Here is a 19,507-nt window from a genome sequence, read left to right as displayed (position 1 = left end):
TGGAGTCTTAGCTCTTGGTTTAGGCAGACCTTTGTGTTGTCTGGTTCTCCTACAAGTTGCTACCAAGAATGCAACCTCCTCCTTAGTGGTGGTATTAGTTACAATTCTTTCCTGATGGAAAACTTAAAACAGAGTTAACCAACACAGAACTTGCTGAAAAATCATGTGCTTAATATTTATTGTTCTGCTTTGTTCCTTCCCTGGAGTTTTTAACGAGTCGCTGGTTCAAGAATAGCGTGCATGAGCCTTTAATGGAAAAACATAAAAATGAGCAACTTTTATGTTGCCTTAATATGGTACATTTTTAAATTGGTACAATAAATTATATGCAGCTTTTCATTCTTTGACGTCTTTCCTCCAACTAGTCCATTAAAGTCAGCATTCCCACAGTATGAATTTACTGAATGGGTTGATTCTTCTGTTTTGTATTCAATGGCAAAGAAAAAAGCTTTGCTTAGAGGAAAAAAACTGTCAGGAAAGCTGCTTTTTTTTTTTTTTTTTCTTCTCTTTTAGAGGGGGTAGTCATCTGCTATGGTTTGAGTCTTATTCTTATAATAAGGGCAGCTGTCATGGTACGAGTATGTTTATAGCTTTGTATGCAGAATACTTTCTCTTGCCATGTTGAGATATTTTAACAGTAGTCACTGCCACTTTGAAACCTCTTATATTGTGATACCTTTAAAATAAAAGCAGATAAAACCATGTTCTTCAAAGATGACTGCTGTCAGGAAGCAACTTTCATTGTCTTTTAATTATGGTTTTGCTGAAGTCTACAGGATTGATTGTTAGTAAATTTAAAGTAAGGCAACTGAATTCAACCACTCTAAAATAACTCCACTAATTTTTTTCTCTCTCTCCCCCTCTGTTTTTGGAAGTAATGGTTTTTTACAATATGTGCCAGAATAGCTGACTGCAGAATCCGGCTTTCTGGTAGTATGAAGCCAGAAATAAAAATCTGCAGTCAATGAAAACTGTGAATTTTTTTTTCAGCAATAGACTGCTTAATTTACTGTTCTTCCCCACCTCTACTGAAAAGATGCTTTCTTACAGAAAGCTAACTCGTTGATGAAGAAACTCCTTGTACTGTGATCAGTAACTACAAATACAAAGTGATCAAATCCCAACAAAATAAAAAAAACTTGACATAAGATCAATTATGAAATGATAGAATAGCAATTTCAGCAAGACAGAACAGAATTTGTATTGTCTAAATACTGTTTCAATATTATGTTTTACTTGGTCAATAATCATTGCCTATACATATGATAACTCATAATTTTCACTCTTCCTTGTGAAATATAAAGAGGCCATTTTGGCTTGTGTTAGTATTCCTGTATGTTTGAGTGGGTGTGCATTGAATTCCCAAATGGCATTTTTACGATAGTACAGGTTTGAGGGATTGAACTTTTGTATCAGGAAAAAGAGATGACCTCTAGTATCAGAGGGGCAGTATTTGAGCTTGCAAGTTTGAACTTAATTTTGATTTCTTCTCTCCCCTTCCTAGTATGGAGTCCTTATTATGTGACTAGGTGTAGTGGTTGTGCTGTCCTCTTTCCTACAGAAGGGAATTACCCTTGATTCCTTTTTTACTTCTATTGCTGATGTGTGCTACCTGGTGTCACACAGATGCTTCCTGTGTATAGATGGGTTTGTAGTGACAATTTGTATGCAAAATAATCTTGCTGCTTGCTGTGTTGAAATGTTACAAGACAATAATCACTGCCACTGTAAAACCTCTCATGTTTTGATGCCTTTAAAATAAAACAAGATAAAACCATTTTCTTTAAAGAAGTCTGTGCTGTCAGGAAGCAAATTTCACTATTATTAATTATAGTTTTGATGAAGTCTGTGGGCCTACTCTCTACATAAAAAAGCAAATAAGATAATTTCTTGCTTTTATAAAGAACTTTTGAAAAAGCTGGCCACCAGATCACAGGATGAGCCAGGAATTCCTGTGAAGCCTGGAATTTTTTTCCTAAAGTGTGTGGGAAGCAATCCTGCACCTCGCATGTTTGCTTGGATCTAAATGAGCCAGTCAAGTCTGTGTGGTTGAGTGTACTTTTCTTTGAATCCTTAATGTTTCCCCCAGTGCTCACAACCTGTTTGAATCCTCACACCAGGTGATACCTTTTGCTCATGACTCGGAAAATTGTAGAACTGGTAAATACAATTGGGATATGTACTACTTTCCCAAAACCAAATGGTTTATTTCAGGTAGTGCCAGTTGAAATATATGATTACATGTACAAACACACCCAGGTCACTGTGATCATTATATTAAAGATCCATGGCCTGAAGCTGGTGTTTGTTGCCATGTGCATGTGAACATCTTCCAAAGTGGTGTCTCCTCCATGGCAGGGCTTACTGGGTGTTATTGGGGTGCCTGGGTTTCTCCTAGTGATGCTCAGCAGTGCCATCAAGCAGCAGGAAGGGTTTACTTACCTTGCTGCTTGTTTATTGCTAGAAACTGATAATTTTTTTTCTTGTTGAGAATATACTAACAATTCTCATGGACTAGGGGATATTTTACTCCTCCATCCTTAATTAATCTCTCTTCTATTTTTACGTGTTCTAGAAAATATTGTCTTTCAGAAGCTTCTTTTCAGTTCTGAAAAAGTGTAATTTTTATTTTCCTAGTTCTTGGTAGATAAAACTGCAGAGTGGAAAATGTGTGGGATTTTTTCCTTTCCTTTTCTTTTCTGAAAGGTTGTTTTCTCCTGGATCCTACCTATGGGTATTTTTTTGTCCCAGATAGCAAGCTCCTAAAATATATATCTGTATATACATATATTTGGCAACAAGGCAGTCCGTATTCCTCGGGTGAGGGTTTTCAGAGAGAATTGGAACTTTTATTTGTGATCAGTGCAGTGAAGGAGCTTTACTCTATCAGTGGTTGCTCTTGCTGTTAGTGCTGAAAAATAGTTTGAATACTACCAGTGCTGCTCTGTGGATTAATGAAAGGATGGATGTTTTAGTGTTAGGTTTCCATTCTTATATTCATTCATTAACCAAATGTCATCTCCACAGGGATTGTAGAGCAAAGTCAGTACCATAGCTGGTTGTAGCATTTCTTCTGTGTCACCTTATGAATCTTGGCTCTGGCATTTTCTGCCTAAGTGTTAATATAATATATCTTCTGTCTTCACAGCACAAAAAAATATGTAGACAGCTTTTTCCATGTCTCTCGCTTTCCTACCCAAGTTAAGGAAAGAAAGCCACTGCTAACCTTTGCCCCAGGTACCTGGAAATGGGCTGCTATTTTTTGTACCCCCCCCCACTATACTCTCTCCATGAATCCATCCTTGGGGATGTAGCAGTAGTATTACTTCTGTTGGGTGTAAGAACACCATTTCAGAGAGCGAGAGTGAGAGCGCACGTGCGCGCGCGCGGTGCTCTGTTGTAGTTCCTTCTTGCTAGGTGTTTCTGTTGCATGAACTGAAATTTTGCAGATGATGTTGCCTAGTCTTGAGGATGGCAAAATTCAATTCTGTGTTCTTGTATGAATAAGGGGAGTGGGCTGTAGTTAATTTTTAAGCATTAAACTTCATTTTGGTAGGCAAAAGAATGGCTCAAGTGTTAAAAGCTTTGCTGAAGATCTGAAGGTCTTGCTTGGTTTGCCACTGGTTTTTCATCCTGGCAACTTGTAGAAATTAGGCAACTCTGGAATTTATTTGAGGACTTTGTGTGGTTTTTAATAACTCAAAGGGAGGAAGCAAAAACTTGTAAGAATGCTATACTTTAAAACCTAACTGCTTAGAAATTATGGGGAAAATGAACCATAATTAAAAGCTGAATGTCTACATTTATGGTTTAAATCCTGGAGCAATTACAATAATCACTTGGTCTGTATTACAGAAGTCCCCAGCATCTTTGGATAGTGTGAGGTGGGTCACATTGTGTTGGATTACAATTATTCAGTATCTAAGAACACTCTACTGAGTTGGTGTCCAATATAATATTCACCCTGCCTGTCAGCTCTTAGGAAGGAATATATCCTGATAACAAGCAGCCAGCTGGACAAATTTAGAACCTTTTTTTTTTTAAAACAAAAAAGGCGCAAAAAATCCGTGTTTCACATAGACCTAGAAAACTGTGTTGTCTGTAGTTGCTGGCAGGGTGTTCTAGTTCTATACCATTTGTTTTTAATTACTCTGCATGTTTTTAGCACTGAAATGAGAGACCACCTTTGAGAATGTCTAATGTTTTTAAAGTATATCTGAAAGTGTGTTCTTTCTGAAACTTATGTTGCAAAGCAATTTATAAGGGAGGAAAGAATGCTGATATTTGATATCAAAAAAGCCAATCTGTATAATATGAAGTTGTCTTAGGATATTCAGCTGTAGGTGAAGAGCTGTCTCTGCTGTCAGCTCACTACACAGTAAACTAGTCTGATATACAGGAAAATTTGCAGGCATCTTAAAACTTAATTTCTTTGATGTCTCTATCTTGAAGCATTTCCTATTGAAAAGTTCTGAAATAATTCTTTTGGCTGCTGTTTCTACCAATATCCTTACTTCTTCTTCTAGTCCTCAGGAGTTCGGGCACAGCTCAGACAAACTCAACAGCTTCCAAGAGCATGGCTCCACATGGGTTTTCAGCAGTGGAGCTGGTTTAGGGGCTTCCCACACAGCACCACAGTTAATCTCGGGTTGATGCAACAGTTCTTAGGACTATGTTGTAAACTGGATTACCATCTAAATTTAAAAACAGAAAGAAGGGGGACTGTTTGCCCCACCACTGCCTTTTAGAAGTTCACTGGCAGAGCTGCAGGTAGTTGCCAAGATGGGGTTGAGCAGGTGGGACAGAGTACATGCGGTACCATGCCCTTTTTGTCTTTAGTCTCTGATTTTTTTTTATATAAATCACGTTACTCGTCAGAAAACTTAGGAAGCAACAGTGACTTTGGCAATCTAATTATGGCAGTGTTAAGTTTTGCAATATTTTTATATGAGAAGAGTGCTTGAACAGAGGCCATACCACTGACTTTTATAGGTTTAGTTACTATGCAGATTTCATTACATTGCTGCTTTCCTATTTATTCTGAGGATGGTGATTTTCATACCTTTAATTACGAGGACATAACTGCATGAGCTCTGAAATTGTTCAGCCTATATTACATACTATGTTATGTCTGCAAGCATTGAACTGTGAGGTTTTTTTGTTTTGGCTTTTTTTTTTTTTTTTGACTGACTTTTAATTTGGGGAACTTCAGAAGGACTGCCATTCCTGTAGGTCAGACTGTATGTTAACTGAGTCTGTATAGAGGCTGTACAATCTTCTCCGATATCCTGAGCAGTAGGGCCTGTAGCGATAGGACAAGAAATTTTTTACTATGAAGGTAGTGAAACACTGGAACAGGTTACCCTTTAGGTGTTAATATTGGGACACCTTCATATTGCTTAATGTGGCATTGGACACAACATCTGATTATTATTTGTCTTTTTTTCCCCATCTGTTAAGGAAAAATATACTTCCCATGTATTCTTTTGTTTAGTTTTTGAGGATCAGTTACTCTGTACTGGTAGGTTTGTAGTGATAGGAGTATATAAATGTCTTTGTGTTTGACGCAACTGATGTTTACTTTCAGTGGTTGTTGGTAGGTTCTGCTTTAGTGCTTTATTGTTTTTTTCAGCTGATGGTTTTCATTGAGGCATACCAACAGGCAATTAATGAAGTTATGAAAAATTTGGTGTATCTGATGTGATTTTTGCATTAGCAAAGTTAAAGGAAGGTGGTGCTTAGCTTGAAGTTAAATGTTAGGTTGAGGATTCTTTAATTTATGCTTTTTAAAAAGATGTCATTTCATATGATAGTTCCTGTAAAAAAAAAAAAAAAAATCAAGTTCTTCCTGTAGGCTGCTGTTCCATGTGTATTTTCAGTGGCATCAAGCTAAGCATGGCAGCATTGAAGCCACAAAGGTAGTAGTAACTCAAATGATGTAGTGACATCATTTCACTTTGACAAGCAATTCACTTTTGAATATTAGCTTCCTGTTTTATAGTCACTGTACTTCAAATGCATGTTGTCTTGCCTGATACTAGGATGACCAAGCACTGGAATAAGTTGCCCAGAGAGGTTGTGGAGTCTTTGTCCTTGGAGATATTCAAAAGCCATCTGGATGTGGTTGTGGGCAACTGGCTCTAGGTGGCCCTGCTTGAGCAGGGAGGTTGGACAAGATGACCTCCAGAGGTCCCTTCTCACCTCAACCATTCTGTGCTTCTGTGATATCTATGTAAACCAGCTAATGGATTGGTAAAATGAAGTGCTTCATAGAAATATTTTATTACTGTTTTGTAATGAATTTTCACTTCAAGTACAGGAACCCGATTGCTTGTGTAACCATTTTTATTTTCTTTTCCCCCTCTCCTAGTGCTGACTTAAAGCTCTTGGAAGAAGCCACAATCTCAGTCTGCAAGTCTTTAGGTGAGAAATTGTGACGTGTTAACTTTTTCCATGTTCTTGATCAGAAAAATTAAGAAACAGCATTCATGTGCACATTCTTCAGTATACTTAACTCTACTTGTATGTGTTCCACTAGTAAGATTAAAGTAGTGTAAAGAGTGTGTTTATATATATCTCAAACTTTTGGAAACTTCTATCTTAACTGTTTTGTAGAACTTGAAATGAGTGAAAGGTTCAAAACAACTCTATCCCTACTACCTCTTTTTCCCTCTGCCCTCTAAGCTGATCAGTAAGGGGGAAGAATTAATCAGAGGACGAAAGGAAGGGATAATATAAATGTGATCAACAATGTTTCAAGAAGGTAAAAGCTAGTTGTGAAAACCTGCACAGTTTTCTGACAGGAGACTATTGTGCTGTAGACAAGCCTTGGAAAGGAAGCAGTATGAGCTCCACACTTGGGATATTTTAAATCTAGGATGAAAAGTATGTTTAGAGAACAATTATGGAGTAGTAAGGCATGTACTGGAGAATCTTAAAAGAACAACAACAGCTGTACAGAAAAACAGACATACTGTGCTTTATGTAGAAACATTTAAGACATTGAAATTTGGTTTCATTCTGTATATTCTATGAACTAAATAGTGTCAACTTATGCATGCTATATAATCATATCTCATTTTTCCTCATCTAGTTGAGAAGAATCCTCGAACAGGAAACCTTGGGTCGTTGATTAAAGTCTTTCTTTCTAGAACCAAAGAGTTAAAAATTTCAGCAGAATGTCAGAAGTAAGTACCTGGAAAAAAGCAATGTGTGCCATTTCACTTTTTAAATGTTCCTTTTGCTGCTAGCTCTTGAGTTTTTTACTTTGCTAGTTAACATAATCGCAGACCAAAACTTAGAATTCTTTTAAATTGCTGTTTGAAACAGAACAAATATCTAGTACTTTTCCAAACACAGAAGGTTAAGTGTAATAGGTAAATAGATTGCTGGGGAAAAAGACATGTTTGTGTTCATCCTGTGTGTTACATAAACACATTTGTGTAAAAATGCTGTAACTTCTGGTTACTACTGGTTTAGAGCTGTTTAAAAATCACCTGATCTTTTTAGCTAAATCTTAATGTATGAACCAGTATTTTATCTTGGAAATATTTTAAATTGGATTGGATTTGAACACAAACTTCTATATAAAGACATTGCTTTCAAATCATATCGTGCAACTGCCATTGGTTTTGCTTGCCCCTTTCAGCAGTAGGAAAGAACTCCAAGAGGTTACGTGTGCAGCACTGTATAGTTTTTGCAGGAAGCTTTCTGTAATTGTTCCCCCACACCCATAGACAAATGTCCAACTCTCATCAGATCTGGGGCTTCAAAAAGGAAGACTTTTTAATGCCTCTTTGCTCCCAGGACTGCCCTCAACCTTTTTGCTTATATCTGGAGAAAGAAGTTATTCCTGCCTGGATAGCTCCTGCTGATTTAACCCAAAAATACCTTGAAAATATAGCTTCAAGCAAGAGCTTGACTATGTACTGTTGTATGGGCTCCCCAGCAGTTGCTTACTGGGACTCAAGAAAACATAATGAAGCTATATCCTCTTTGCATTCAGAAAGCTTGGAAAATATCTGTGTTGCATAGAAAAATCTTGCTATGTTGTGCTCCTGAAGCCCATAAATGGTTACCTGAAGGCTATTTGACTGGGAAAAGTGCTAAGGTTCAGGGAGGCCAGACTAGCTTTCATATTGAAGCTGTTGGAAATCTTCAAATGTCTGGGGGCCTTGAGTCCATAGTATCTAGAAACCTTTAGAAGTATGCTGAGCCATCTGGTGAGCTCTTCGAAGAGTTGCACTTCTGGCAACTGTGGTGTTTTTAACAATACAAACTTAGTTAAGAATAAGACTGTATTCTCTTGGGGGAAGAAAAATATTTCTTTTAAATACATTGCCAGTTTGTTTGCTGTAGCGTCAACTGAAGACTCCCTGTTTAAGCACTTTGGCTTTTCCTTGCTTCAACTGTAGGAACCCCTTTGTCTACCCTGGCATATATTTTCTTGTGGGTTTTCATGCGTGTTCTCAGGTTAAGCATTACTGATTCTTGTTCGTTTCTGCTTCTTTTCTAGTCACCTCTTTATTTGGCAGGCTCACAATGCACTGTTTATTATTTGCTGTTTGCTGAAAGTATTCATCAGTCAAGTGTCAGAAGAGGAGCTGCAACTTCATTTTACTTACGAAGAGAAAGCACCAGGCTCATATGGTAGGTATACACTAGTGCTAGTGAAACAAATATCCCACAAGAAACTAAAAAGTTCTGTTTGTAGACGTGGTGCTTAGGGACATGGTTTAGTGGTGGACTTGGCAGTGTTAGGTTAATGGTTGGATTTGATGATCTTAAGGGTCTTTTCCAACCTAAATAATTCTATGATTCTATGTTTTGTTTAGACTAAGAATCCCAAACTTTGCTTTAAAACTAGAAATGAAGTACCAATGAGGTTACATACAACATGTTTACTGTTTGGGACAACCTGAGATTGCAAGTATGTAGTCAATAGTAAAACTGACTTACTTCCTTTGGGGTCTAAAGTAATTTGGTGTAAACTATCTTCCTTTGTATCATACATGTGAAAGAGAAGACCTTCAAAATGTGATGAGAGCTTTTCATTACATATTGACTGTCATTGTCTGCTAGAATTAAACGTTTGTTAACAAGCTGTTGGCATGTTAGAGGTTCTTATAGCAAAATAGACCTCTTTTAGAGCAGGGTTTAAGTTGTTTGGTTTATTTTTTTCTTTAAATATTTGTATTAAATTTAACATGGTCATTTATTTACAAACTTAATTTGGCATTTTTTTAAACAGTTGTTCAGAAGTGATGCTGTAGACCTACCTTAGCTTTAGTAATTTCCATACAGTTTGAAATGTGGTAATGCTCCTCTTTGGAAGAACAGAATAGAATTGGGGTAAAGCTGACTTTACTGACTAGTTTACTGACTAGAATAGAATGGGGGTAAAGCTGACTTCACATACTACTGTAGGAATGGTGATGTTGCAATTATTTAGTGTTTCTTTTCACGTATGTTTCATAAACCAGCAGCAGCTGGAAACTAGGAATCTAGTGAGGGAAGATAACAGTATTATGGTTAGAACTGATCCATTAAAAAGGCAACTGCTAAAAATTTAATTAGTTGCCAGTAGTTTATACAAGAGTACAGGAAAAGTCAAAGAACTTAGGCAGAATGTTCAAAAATAAGTGCATCTTCAGGAAATGGAGCATGTATTACACAAGATGAAAGATGGCAGGGAAGATGCTCAAATAATCTAGCTGTTCCTTTTCTGCTATCTGATCATTCTTTTTGAATGTGAATAATGTGAATGTGTTCAAAATCAGTTTGACTACAGCAAAAAGTCAGTCATAACACTGTCTGCCACAAATCTTTGCGCATATGCAAGATGCTCTTACAGAACACATGATGGATAATGCTGGCACAGGAACCTTGATTTCCTTTGCTTTGTTGTAAAGATACTGTTGAGTTTGTAATTGCGTGTTTATTGCATAAAGCCAAAAATGGTCTGGCAAAAAGGGCTGGTATCAGGATGCTAATACAGTGCGAGTGGATTGTGGAAGAACAACCACAAGTATCTGAATGTGTATTTTCCTCAACAGTCAGTCCAGCAAGGACACTGTTGAGAATGCCCGATAGCTGCTTGCTCATTGAATAGTGAAAACTGTTCATTAAAATCTGTTTAACTCCTTGGTGCTTGCCATTGTGCTGGGGAAATCAGACTTCTGGTGCCAAAAGATTAAGTGCTACATGTTGAAATGGTTTAATGTATTTAAACTGTGGTGAGTAATCTCCAAGAATGAAGTCAGCTTACTGATGCATTAGAAAGTAACACCTGCTTATTATAAGCTATCATTGCAGACTGCCTATGGACTGCAGACTTGGTTTAAAAAAATTGCCCACTTCTTGCTTCAGTGGTAGAGTGTAGCACAGTAAAATGGATGGAAAAGCTGAGACGGTTTTTTTAGCTTGAACCCCTGGGTTCTTTATTCCTTATGCTGGGAGTTCCTTGCAGCATGGTATGAAAAGTGGTTCTTGTCACTGGGGTAGATCTGTGTTTATACCGTGTCTAGTAGCACTTGACTGTAATTCACAGTGACATTTATTAGCGATAATTTTGTGCATATTGATGGCAAATGTACTTAGCAATTATCTTTGAGCAGATTGTTTGCTGGATGTTCTTGATTAGGAAGGTAATCGTGTGTGGTCTGCTGGAGAGAGCAGGGGATGGAGGCAGGAAACAAGCTCCTCTTCAGCTCTCCCTGCTCAGCTGTGGCTTGAGTACACTGCTGCTTTTGACTTGGGTTTCCAGTTGGAGATGGTCCTTGTGACCTTCTTCAAGGAGTTGACATTCATAATGTGTTGTATTTACATAGCCATCTTTTTTTGCTCCTAACAAATCTTCACATCGGATTTTTTAATATTTAAAAAAGAGAGTATGGTAATAAAGTGAATGACTTCCTATAGCTTTTATACTTAGCTATAGGAAAAGTTAAGTATCATTAACAGAGTGTAATAAAATGCTGTTGTGTTGGGGCCTATTGAAGTGAGCAGAAAAAGATGAAAATTTTATTTTTGTATTTTCATAATTAAGTGTAGCTTCCTTGATTTTTTTTTTTTATTTGGAAACTAGAGCATGCCTTGTTATTGTGAAGTTTACACAAATTTATTACTACTTTTACTCAAGTTGTACATACTTAACACTGTCTTTGGTGAGCATGTTTTTTAAAAAATTAAGTTCTTAGTTGTCCTTACTGTCTTTTCATTTCCCAGAGCTTGATATTATTTTACTATTTTTCAATTGTGAGCATGATAAAACAAACCTTATACAATACATTATTATATTAATTATATAATGTAAATAAAATATGCATATAGATAAAAGCTTTAATACAGTGTTTGAATTTTGAAGTACTGTTTGTTTATTTTCTTAATGGCTGGTGAGTAGCTATTGGAAAGAACAGTACAACCAGCCAACAACACAACCTCTCTCTCCTATGATCTGTTTTTGTATGCCTTGTTCAGTCTCGCAGCCTTCTGAGAAAATGTAATGGTTCTTTTCAGGATCATCTTAAAACTCCTTTGGAAATCACTGTGTGGTGGTGTTTGTTTCCCTGTTTAAACTGTGAGGACCACTAGCATCCTTCTAGTCTGAGAATATATCCTAGTACCATGTTCTCTGAGGTTTTCCATTTTACAAAAAGTTTGAGTGCATGGATATGTTGTAGTCTACCATTATAAAGTTGTAATGAACAAATTGCAGAGGATTGAGTCCCTGCTACAGCACTGCTTATTGATTTCTTTCAAGAATAGTCCATTAATAGGAGTTTGTTCCTTTTGGCAGTTTTCAGGTGGTTCCTTAGCCCAGGAAGTGCAACCTTTGCCTCTTCATCTGTAATTGGAAATTTGCATACAACTTTGGAGGATATTGCACAATTTTGATTGTAGGAATATCCTTATAGAGACTTAAACCATATTCTTTAAGATTCAGCTAAAAATCCTGATATTAATAAATCCTAAACTGGACTCAGCATATACTGATCTGAAGCTGGAGTTAGTCTTGCTAACGGAAATCATTCATCCTTCGGTGAGGCTTCCACTGTTTGTATCCCATAATTTCTGTGTGGTCTTTAACTGTATTGTGATTCAGAGTGTAAGAGAGAATATTCTGTGTATTGTATTCTAAATCAAACCGTCAATTCATTCAACCTCTTCCCTGACCTGTAGTAGGAAACTTTATTCATTCTCTGTAGAGAAGTTTTTATCACAAGGCTGCTAGGGACTGCATTTGGTGTATTATAGCAAATAAGATGACAGAGGGGAGGGAATAAATAACAATGTTTACTGTTTACTGCAATCCTTAAATGATTTCATGATTGTTCAGCTATCATATAAAGGAAATGAGGGATGGAATTAGTTTATGTACTCATTGTTAACACTCTTAAGGGAAAGTTGGGAGTTTTTGAGAGTCCTCAGAGCTGAAGATCAAACCACAAAACCCAAAGAAGCTTTAAGTCTGCTGGTTGTGTGATGAATGAATGAGGCTTTAGGTACTGTTTTACAAGTAACAAATTATTTCATTACTGATGTCCAGGTTCTGTCCTCTTTGTAGGAGCAACAGGGCAGAAAAACAAGTAGCATCTAAGGCGAGGCTATACCTTGCTATGCCTGAATATCTTATTAACATTAGGTAATAACATAGTAGTTAGGTTCTTGAGAAGAAAGATTGTTTTACTGTCTATGTTAGACCCTGTATCATGGCCAAGGATGGAGCTGGGCTGGTTTTACTAGGAGTGGAGTCTCCTGGCATGTATACTTTCCTCTGGATAAGCCGTTTTGCTTGTGTAGTGTCTACTAATTCAGTGTCTGTAATGTGTGTATCTTTGAAAAAGTTAAACACAAAGTATTATTTTTTTATGTTAAAAAAAAACAAACCCAAACCCAACTAAACAAAAAACAACCCAAAACAAACAAAGCCCACCAAAAAGCTAAAAAACCCACAATGCAAGTAATCCACGTGTTTGAGGACTTAAATATAGCTGATGAAAAATGGCGCTTCAGCATAACTGGACATTTTAAAAACTGTGTGTGTTTGCAGTTACTTCTGCACTGCCGTAGAGTTTAGAAGATGCACCTATGATTCCTCTCTCTGCAAGTCTGCTCTAATCTTATCTGGACAGATTCACCATTTACTTATTTTCCCCAAGGCTTTACACGTCTTTGATCCAATTATGTGATCTATTAATGTGAATGAATATATTGTGTGCTGTCTTTATCCTGCTATTGAAAAAGAAATTGTTTATGAAAAGTGTTCCATGTTTATAGCTCTCTGTCATGTTATAGATTTGGCATGCATCCACCTCATTGTCTTGGCAAGACAAGAATTAAACAAGAATGCATGTGCCCCAATGGGGAAAAGGATACATTAATTACTGTAGCTGAATGACATTGATTATAGCAATTAAGCTTTTTTTTTCTTTAAAGAAAAATGTTTGAGGACAGAGCAGGAAAGACTAACATCTTCCATTCTACGTGATTGTGCTAACCCAATATTTTCTTGCTGTATTTTGAATGTAGTGGGGGGGGGAAAGCCCTCTTTCATAGTCAAATGACATTACTCTCTCTTCAAATGAGTTATGTATATAGCATGATGGAAGAAACAATATTCTTAAAATGCACTCTCTCTACTTTTTTCACCCTTTTTCCTCTTTCCTCTTCCCTTTCCTCAATTGTCAAGAGAAAAAATTAGGTACCTTTTGGGAACTAATAGCAGTCTTGCTCTATAAGCATTTTCTAGATTCAGAAAACCTTAGGAAACTGTCATGTTCAAGTTACTTTAGAATACGTTATCTGGGCTTTATTATTGGCAATGATTTCTGTCTAAGGTTAAATACTCCTAGCAGTTCTTGGTTTTTACTAACAGGAGCTACATTGTGTTACTCATGGGGGATTCTATATAAAGGAAACCATGTTTCCATGATAAAAAACTGATTTCCTTTAGAACGTGCAGTTCATAGGTGACAATTTTTAATGTGTTTTTAATAAACCGATTGTGGAAAGAAATAATTTTGCTTTACTGTGAATATTCCCTCAGGTGTGCTTCTTAAAATTGAGTTCTGGATTTAAGAATAAACTTATTTTATTTTGAAAGTAGAAAAAATTCTAATGAGCCAAGAGATTTATCTTCTATTTTTTTAGTATTATATACAACTTCACATGGTTTAAGCTTTTTCCTCAGTAAGTCTTGCAAGTCTTTTTTTACAGTTGCTTTTAAAAATTGCAGTGCTAATGTAAAATACCACCAGTTTTATTGCTTAGAATAGTTGCATTTTTTAAACAATTTTTAATCATCCCATGCATTTTGTCACATTGTGTATGAGTAGAGAATAATTTTTGCTCTCTTAAAATGTACTTTGGAAATTAATGAATTCTTACTTGTCATTGAAATGTGTAAAACCTCTTCAATAAATAAATGTGTATTCATGAAAAAATAGTGTGTAGATTTAATTGCTTAAGAGCAGCAGTGATGTGTACTGTAGGCTGCATTCATTTGACAGATCACACTTTAGAATACTGTTCAGTGTATGTTAGACAAATGAAACTGTTTTCTATCTGTCTCTGCTTATTCTTCACTTGGGATTAAAAAAAGGGGTGGGGAAATATGCAGAGTGCAGGGAATAAGTAGTAAAGTAAGGCTTGATGTGCTTAATATTAGCATATTCCTACAATACCAACATCTTATTTAATTTATCCAATTGTTATTATTTGTTTTCTGTATAAAAGGCTTAGCATCACCATTTTCTCTGGTGATAATCCCAAGTGCCTTCTATTTCAGGAAAGAATGCTATCTTCTTAAACAGGTAGAATTTCTCTTCTAGTGTTTGTTCCTTAATTAAAGTATCAATTGTCTGGATCTATGTGTTTAAATCTATGTTTCCTTTTGGTATTTGAAAATCCAGAAAACTATTGGTATGCTTCTTTTCAGGAATAGAGTCTGAAGACCTCATAGAAGAGTTGCTGTGTTGCCTCATCCAGCTCATTGTTGAAATTCCTCTCTTGTAAGTTGGCTTTTTTCTTTTTTTTTTTTCCAACCTCCTTGTATAAACTGAGCATTTGAAAGAATATAAAACTTAGAGTGATGTGGTTATAATGTATAAATACTCGTATTTGAATGCTCCATATGATGGTGCAGTACTGATAATGATAATCTGCTGCCAGTACCAGCCCTGAATATTCTGTTGGAAGAAGTACATGATCAGCATCTCACACCCAGTTCAAACCATCAACAGAAGTTATCCTGTTTTATTTTGTAGGAGCTTTGATGTTTGTTTCGGGTACCTCTGTCAGCACACAGTTACTGTGAACTTTTGGCTAGAAATGGTTGTGCTAATTGTACAGGGAAAGGTACATTGGAGGTGTCACTTCATCTCTGGGGGATGCAGCAAGGTGCAAACAAAAGTTCCTCTTCTGCAGTTGTGTGGGTTTTTGAACTGCATGTGCATTAAGTCAGTCATATGACTTATACTAATTTCTGAAATACCAGTGAATTGATGTCTGAAGAAGAGAGAAGAGAAATGAGTAAGTGGAATGTTTCTGTAGATCTCCAGATTTGTTTACGTGGCTTTTCTCATGCATCTGTTGTATTTGAGATATGTTGATTCCACATCCCATTGGAATGTGTCATGAAACATACTTCAGTATTATATGAAGGAGAACTTACTTTGTTCTTTGGAAATAAAAATGTTTTTCCACACCTGTCCTGATAAGTTTTAAGTTCTTTTTTTCCCCAAGATAAACTTTACCAAAGATAGCATTAGCAGTATCTTTTGTGTTAAATTGCATGTCTGTGCCTAAAATGTAGTGTCCCAATTAAAGCATCACAGCTTTGAGAAAGTTTCGGATTATCTATTATAGTGTAGTATATAGCTCTGCTGATAATTTAGTTTTTGTACTTCGGATTGTTCTTTTGGTTGGAAAGCTGACAAAGATGCAATAGTTCTTGAAACATTGCTCTCATTAAATACAACTCTGTCAACATTACATGAGGGTTTGGGTAGGTAGTGTGTAATGAATTAGTGATATGATTTAGAGCGTCATTCTGCAAAGCTTGTCAGGACTTCCTGGAACAGATACACTTTGTTTGGAGCAGATTAGAGGAAGTATGAAGGGGTGAAAGGACTGTGATATATGGGCAAGTTCATAAATCCTGCAGGGTTTTATTTTTCTTTCTTAGAAGTCCCAATGTGTGTGTGGAGTCCAATATCATTTATTCTGTCTTTCTGGCAGAAAAAGTTTTACAGGCATGATTGTTCTTAACCCTTTTCAACAAGTGAACCTGTCAGCATCTCTATTTCTGTGTGAATGTGGTTGCTGGGAATGGAAGTAGCTGTTGAAAGCACTTAGTTTACTATGTAATTTAATCATAATAATGGCTTACTAAAAAGAAGTTATAAAGCCTGTCTATAATCTTTAATATTCAGCTATATTGAAAACATAATCACTTTTCGTAAGAGAGAGATGTGGAAGGTTTGGTGTGTTTTGTTTGGGTTTTTTTGTTTTTTTGTTTTTTTTTTTTTTTCAAATAAGTTTTCTTAGCTAAATTTTTCCTGAAATAGCATGCTACTGAATTCTTAGTAAGATATTAACACTTACAAAAGCGTATATTATTGTCTTGTTTACCAGTATAATATGTTTAACAATCTGATAATGCCTTAATGATTTTATCCCCATATTATTGAAGGGGAAGTAGGGTAGGGGAAAGGAGATACAGAAGAACTTGCTTTCTCTAATACACAATCTAACTCTGTTCTTCATAAAGGTGTTATAAGGCTGAGACATTTTTGCTTACTGTAATATTAATTTTTTTTTTTCAGGAGAATGATCAGGATTATTTTAATAGTGAATTTACTTTTTACTTCCCTCCGTTTCCCTGATCAGATTTGCACTATAAATTCTTTCCCTACTCTATATTAAAGGAGTAGTTAATTTCTGTCTTTAGCTGGAATAAATCAAGAAAATGGCAAGCCTAGTATGTGAATTTTGGGAAGGAATAGATTGGCTGAGTAGAATACATGAAATATTCAAACTCGTAATGATTTCTGTAGCTGGACTTAGCATCACTTGCTAAAGGATATGCAGCTCTGGCAGCTTACAGTGGCACTGCTAAACAGAGTGTCTGTCTGTAAAGCTGCTATTAGAGATGAATTTTTGTTGTGACAGACCATAAAAATCTCCATGCTGAGCCTGTCTTTGAAGCATTATTCAGAATAGCAAAGTTTTTGTTAGTAGCATTCAATAGCCTTAACAGAGGATTGTTACAATTAGTGTGTCCCTTGGGTTCTGTAGATGCAGTTTCGTGAAGGAGTGGATACAGCTGGCAGCTGCTGTCTAAATATATTGCTTCTCTACACCCCAGTTTAAACTTCTTTTTTTTTTTTTTTCTCCTTCACTGAAATACTAAGATTATTTTTATAGCATGGAAGACCATCTCCGTGTCCAAAATGCAGGAGCAGAGGTACCTGGCAACAGTCCCACACTCGTTGCTTTTGAAATTGTTCTAAATGTCACGTCAGGTGCTTTTTGGTGAAAGCAGTACGCTTCAGAGATACTATAATTTTTTTCCCCCCTCTATATATATAATTTCAGATGTGCTATCTTTAATTTTTTTTTTTTTTAAATGAGTTACTGAAGAGTGGACAGCATTTCTGGATGATGCTGTGTAGATACTGTTATGGAATAGTGAGAAATTTGTGATTATAACATAGATCCTATTATTCTTCACTGTTAAGTATCACGTGAAGATGTATATGTAAGATGACGGGTACTGTTGGGAGGAGAGCTTAGGATACCTGTGTGTGGTATTTTGCAGGCAGGTATGTAATCTTAACCCATGTTCCAGACTGACCAAGAGCAAGCATAAGACACTGGGCTTGGCACGGGCACAGAGTTCATGAAGGCTTGAGTCTTTCCTGAGCATGGGCAGAGCTTGCTCACCTCTGAGCTTGCTCTACTAGAAGCCTTGGCAGAATGAGCTCATGTCTGCCTACAGAATAACCTACAGACATACTTGGAAAATGCAGGTGGGCAGTCTAGCTCAAAATTAATAAGGAAGATGTGAGATGGGGAAGATGACAAATAGTAAGTTTGTAACCCACCTCTCCATATCCCTTACTGTGAAATATAACTGAAGAACCAAAATGTGTTAATTTTTTTGTTGGGAAAGGCTGCAGAGATGTACAGCAAAGCATATCTAGGAGTGTCTCATAATTGTCTACAATGAATTTAAGAAACTTTCTCAAAGTTAGTTTGTATTGGGAAAGGCAAATGTGCTTTAAGGCAGTTAACACTCAGCATAGCTAAAACAGGATGTAGTAGGGACCATGGGACTCTGCAGCATTGTGGCTCTGTATCTGAGAGTTATTAAAAAGAGATTGAATTACCCCTTTGAAAAAAAGGCTCTGCATTGTACAAAATGCCAAGGAAAAAGGTTTCACATTAACATTTAACTTTAAGAAATTTTATAGAAACTATAGCATTATTGCTTTTCAAGAATTAGACTTGTGCGGTCCCTTATAAACACTTGTGTTACGGTATGTTGATGTTTGATTTATGGCTCCCTTGGGTATGTTATGGATACTCTGCTTTTTCTTTGGTTTTGTTAATGTTAGTGTTCAAGTGTTCATTAATGATTAAAACTGCATAGTCAGCAAAAAGATGCAACTTCAGTATTTAATGGTATGCAGAAACTATTGCTAACATTTTGTTGCAAGATAGAGTTCCCAAAGCTTTAAATTATAAAGGCTTTCAGCAGCTTATTAAGAGCTGGTATACATAACTGAACATCTGGTTGTTATCAGTATGTTTTCACTTCATTAAAAACTATAAATGCATATGGAGGAAAAATGAAATGCTGTGATCTAGTTAAATCACTGTTAAGTAGCACTCTGTGGTGCCAGTAGAAGTTAGTTGATATTTCTATTATGTTCCATTATTTTCTGTAGGTACAATTGGTTTAGGTTGCAATCTTGGTTACTTTCAAATTTAAATGTTAACAATGTTTTGACTCATTTAAGAATGCTCGCTACATTTCCTGGGAGCTCAAAAGTTGAATGTAGGAAGAAGGGCGACATAATTGATTATAAAGCTCTACGGAATCATTGCAGTGTAGGAACAATGCCATGTACAGATGATGAGAAATGCTTAGGCTTTTTTTCCTTGCTAATTGTGAGTAGTGAAGAGGTTAAGAACTGTTTTCTCTTGTATTTCAGGAGTGTTGTATTTTAATTTTTTTTTTTGTTACTTTCAAAACAATAGGTCAGAATAGTGCTTTTTAGAAAAGAACTATTCAAGGAACTTTTATTAAGACTGTAGTAGCTTCAGTATTTGAAGAGCTGTTTGATGTCAGCATTTTTGGCAACTTTGCCTAATCATTAAAGGGAAACTTTCATCTGTTAAAACTTAGGTTGAAGCTAGCAAAAATATCTGAACTGAAAGAGATTTGTATTGCTGCACTTTGAAGATCCTCAAAGTTTTAAGACTATTGTGCTCTGTGTAG

At 36.2% G+C, this 19,507-nt stretch overlaps 1 protein-coding gene across 1 annotated transcript in view; it reads left to right on the top strand.

Moving 5' to 3' along the window:
* Window positions 1–19,507, top strand: part of DYM (dymeclin) — a 260,986-nt gene that overhangs the window by 40,219 nt on the left and 201,260 nt on the right. The window contains 4 exon segments of the mRNA XM_087760268.1: window positions 6,320–6,423; window positions 7,094–7,187; window positions 8,516–8,649; window positions 14,939–15,011. Of these exon segments, the coding sequence (XP_087616394.1) occupies window positions 6,320–6,423; window positions 7,094–7,187; window positions 8,516–8,649; window positions 14,939–15,011 (405 nt within the window).

This window comes from Nipponia nippon, unplaced genomic scaffold (assembly GCF_047370975.1).
Source record: "Nipponia nippon isolate SJK-2023a ecotype South Korea unplaced genomic scaffold, ASM4737097v1 scaffold_22, whole genome shotgun sequence".
Classification (NCBI taxonomy): Eukaryota; Metazoa; Chordata; class Aves; order Pelecaniformes; family Threskiornithidae; genus Nipponia; species Nipponia nippon.
This window is presented reverse-complemented; position numbering and strand designations above follow the sequence as displayed.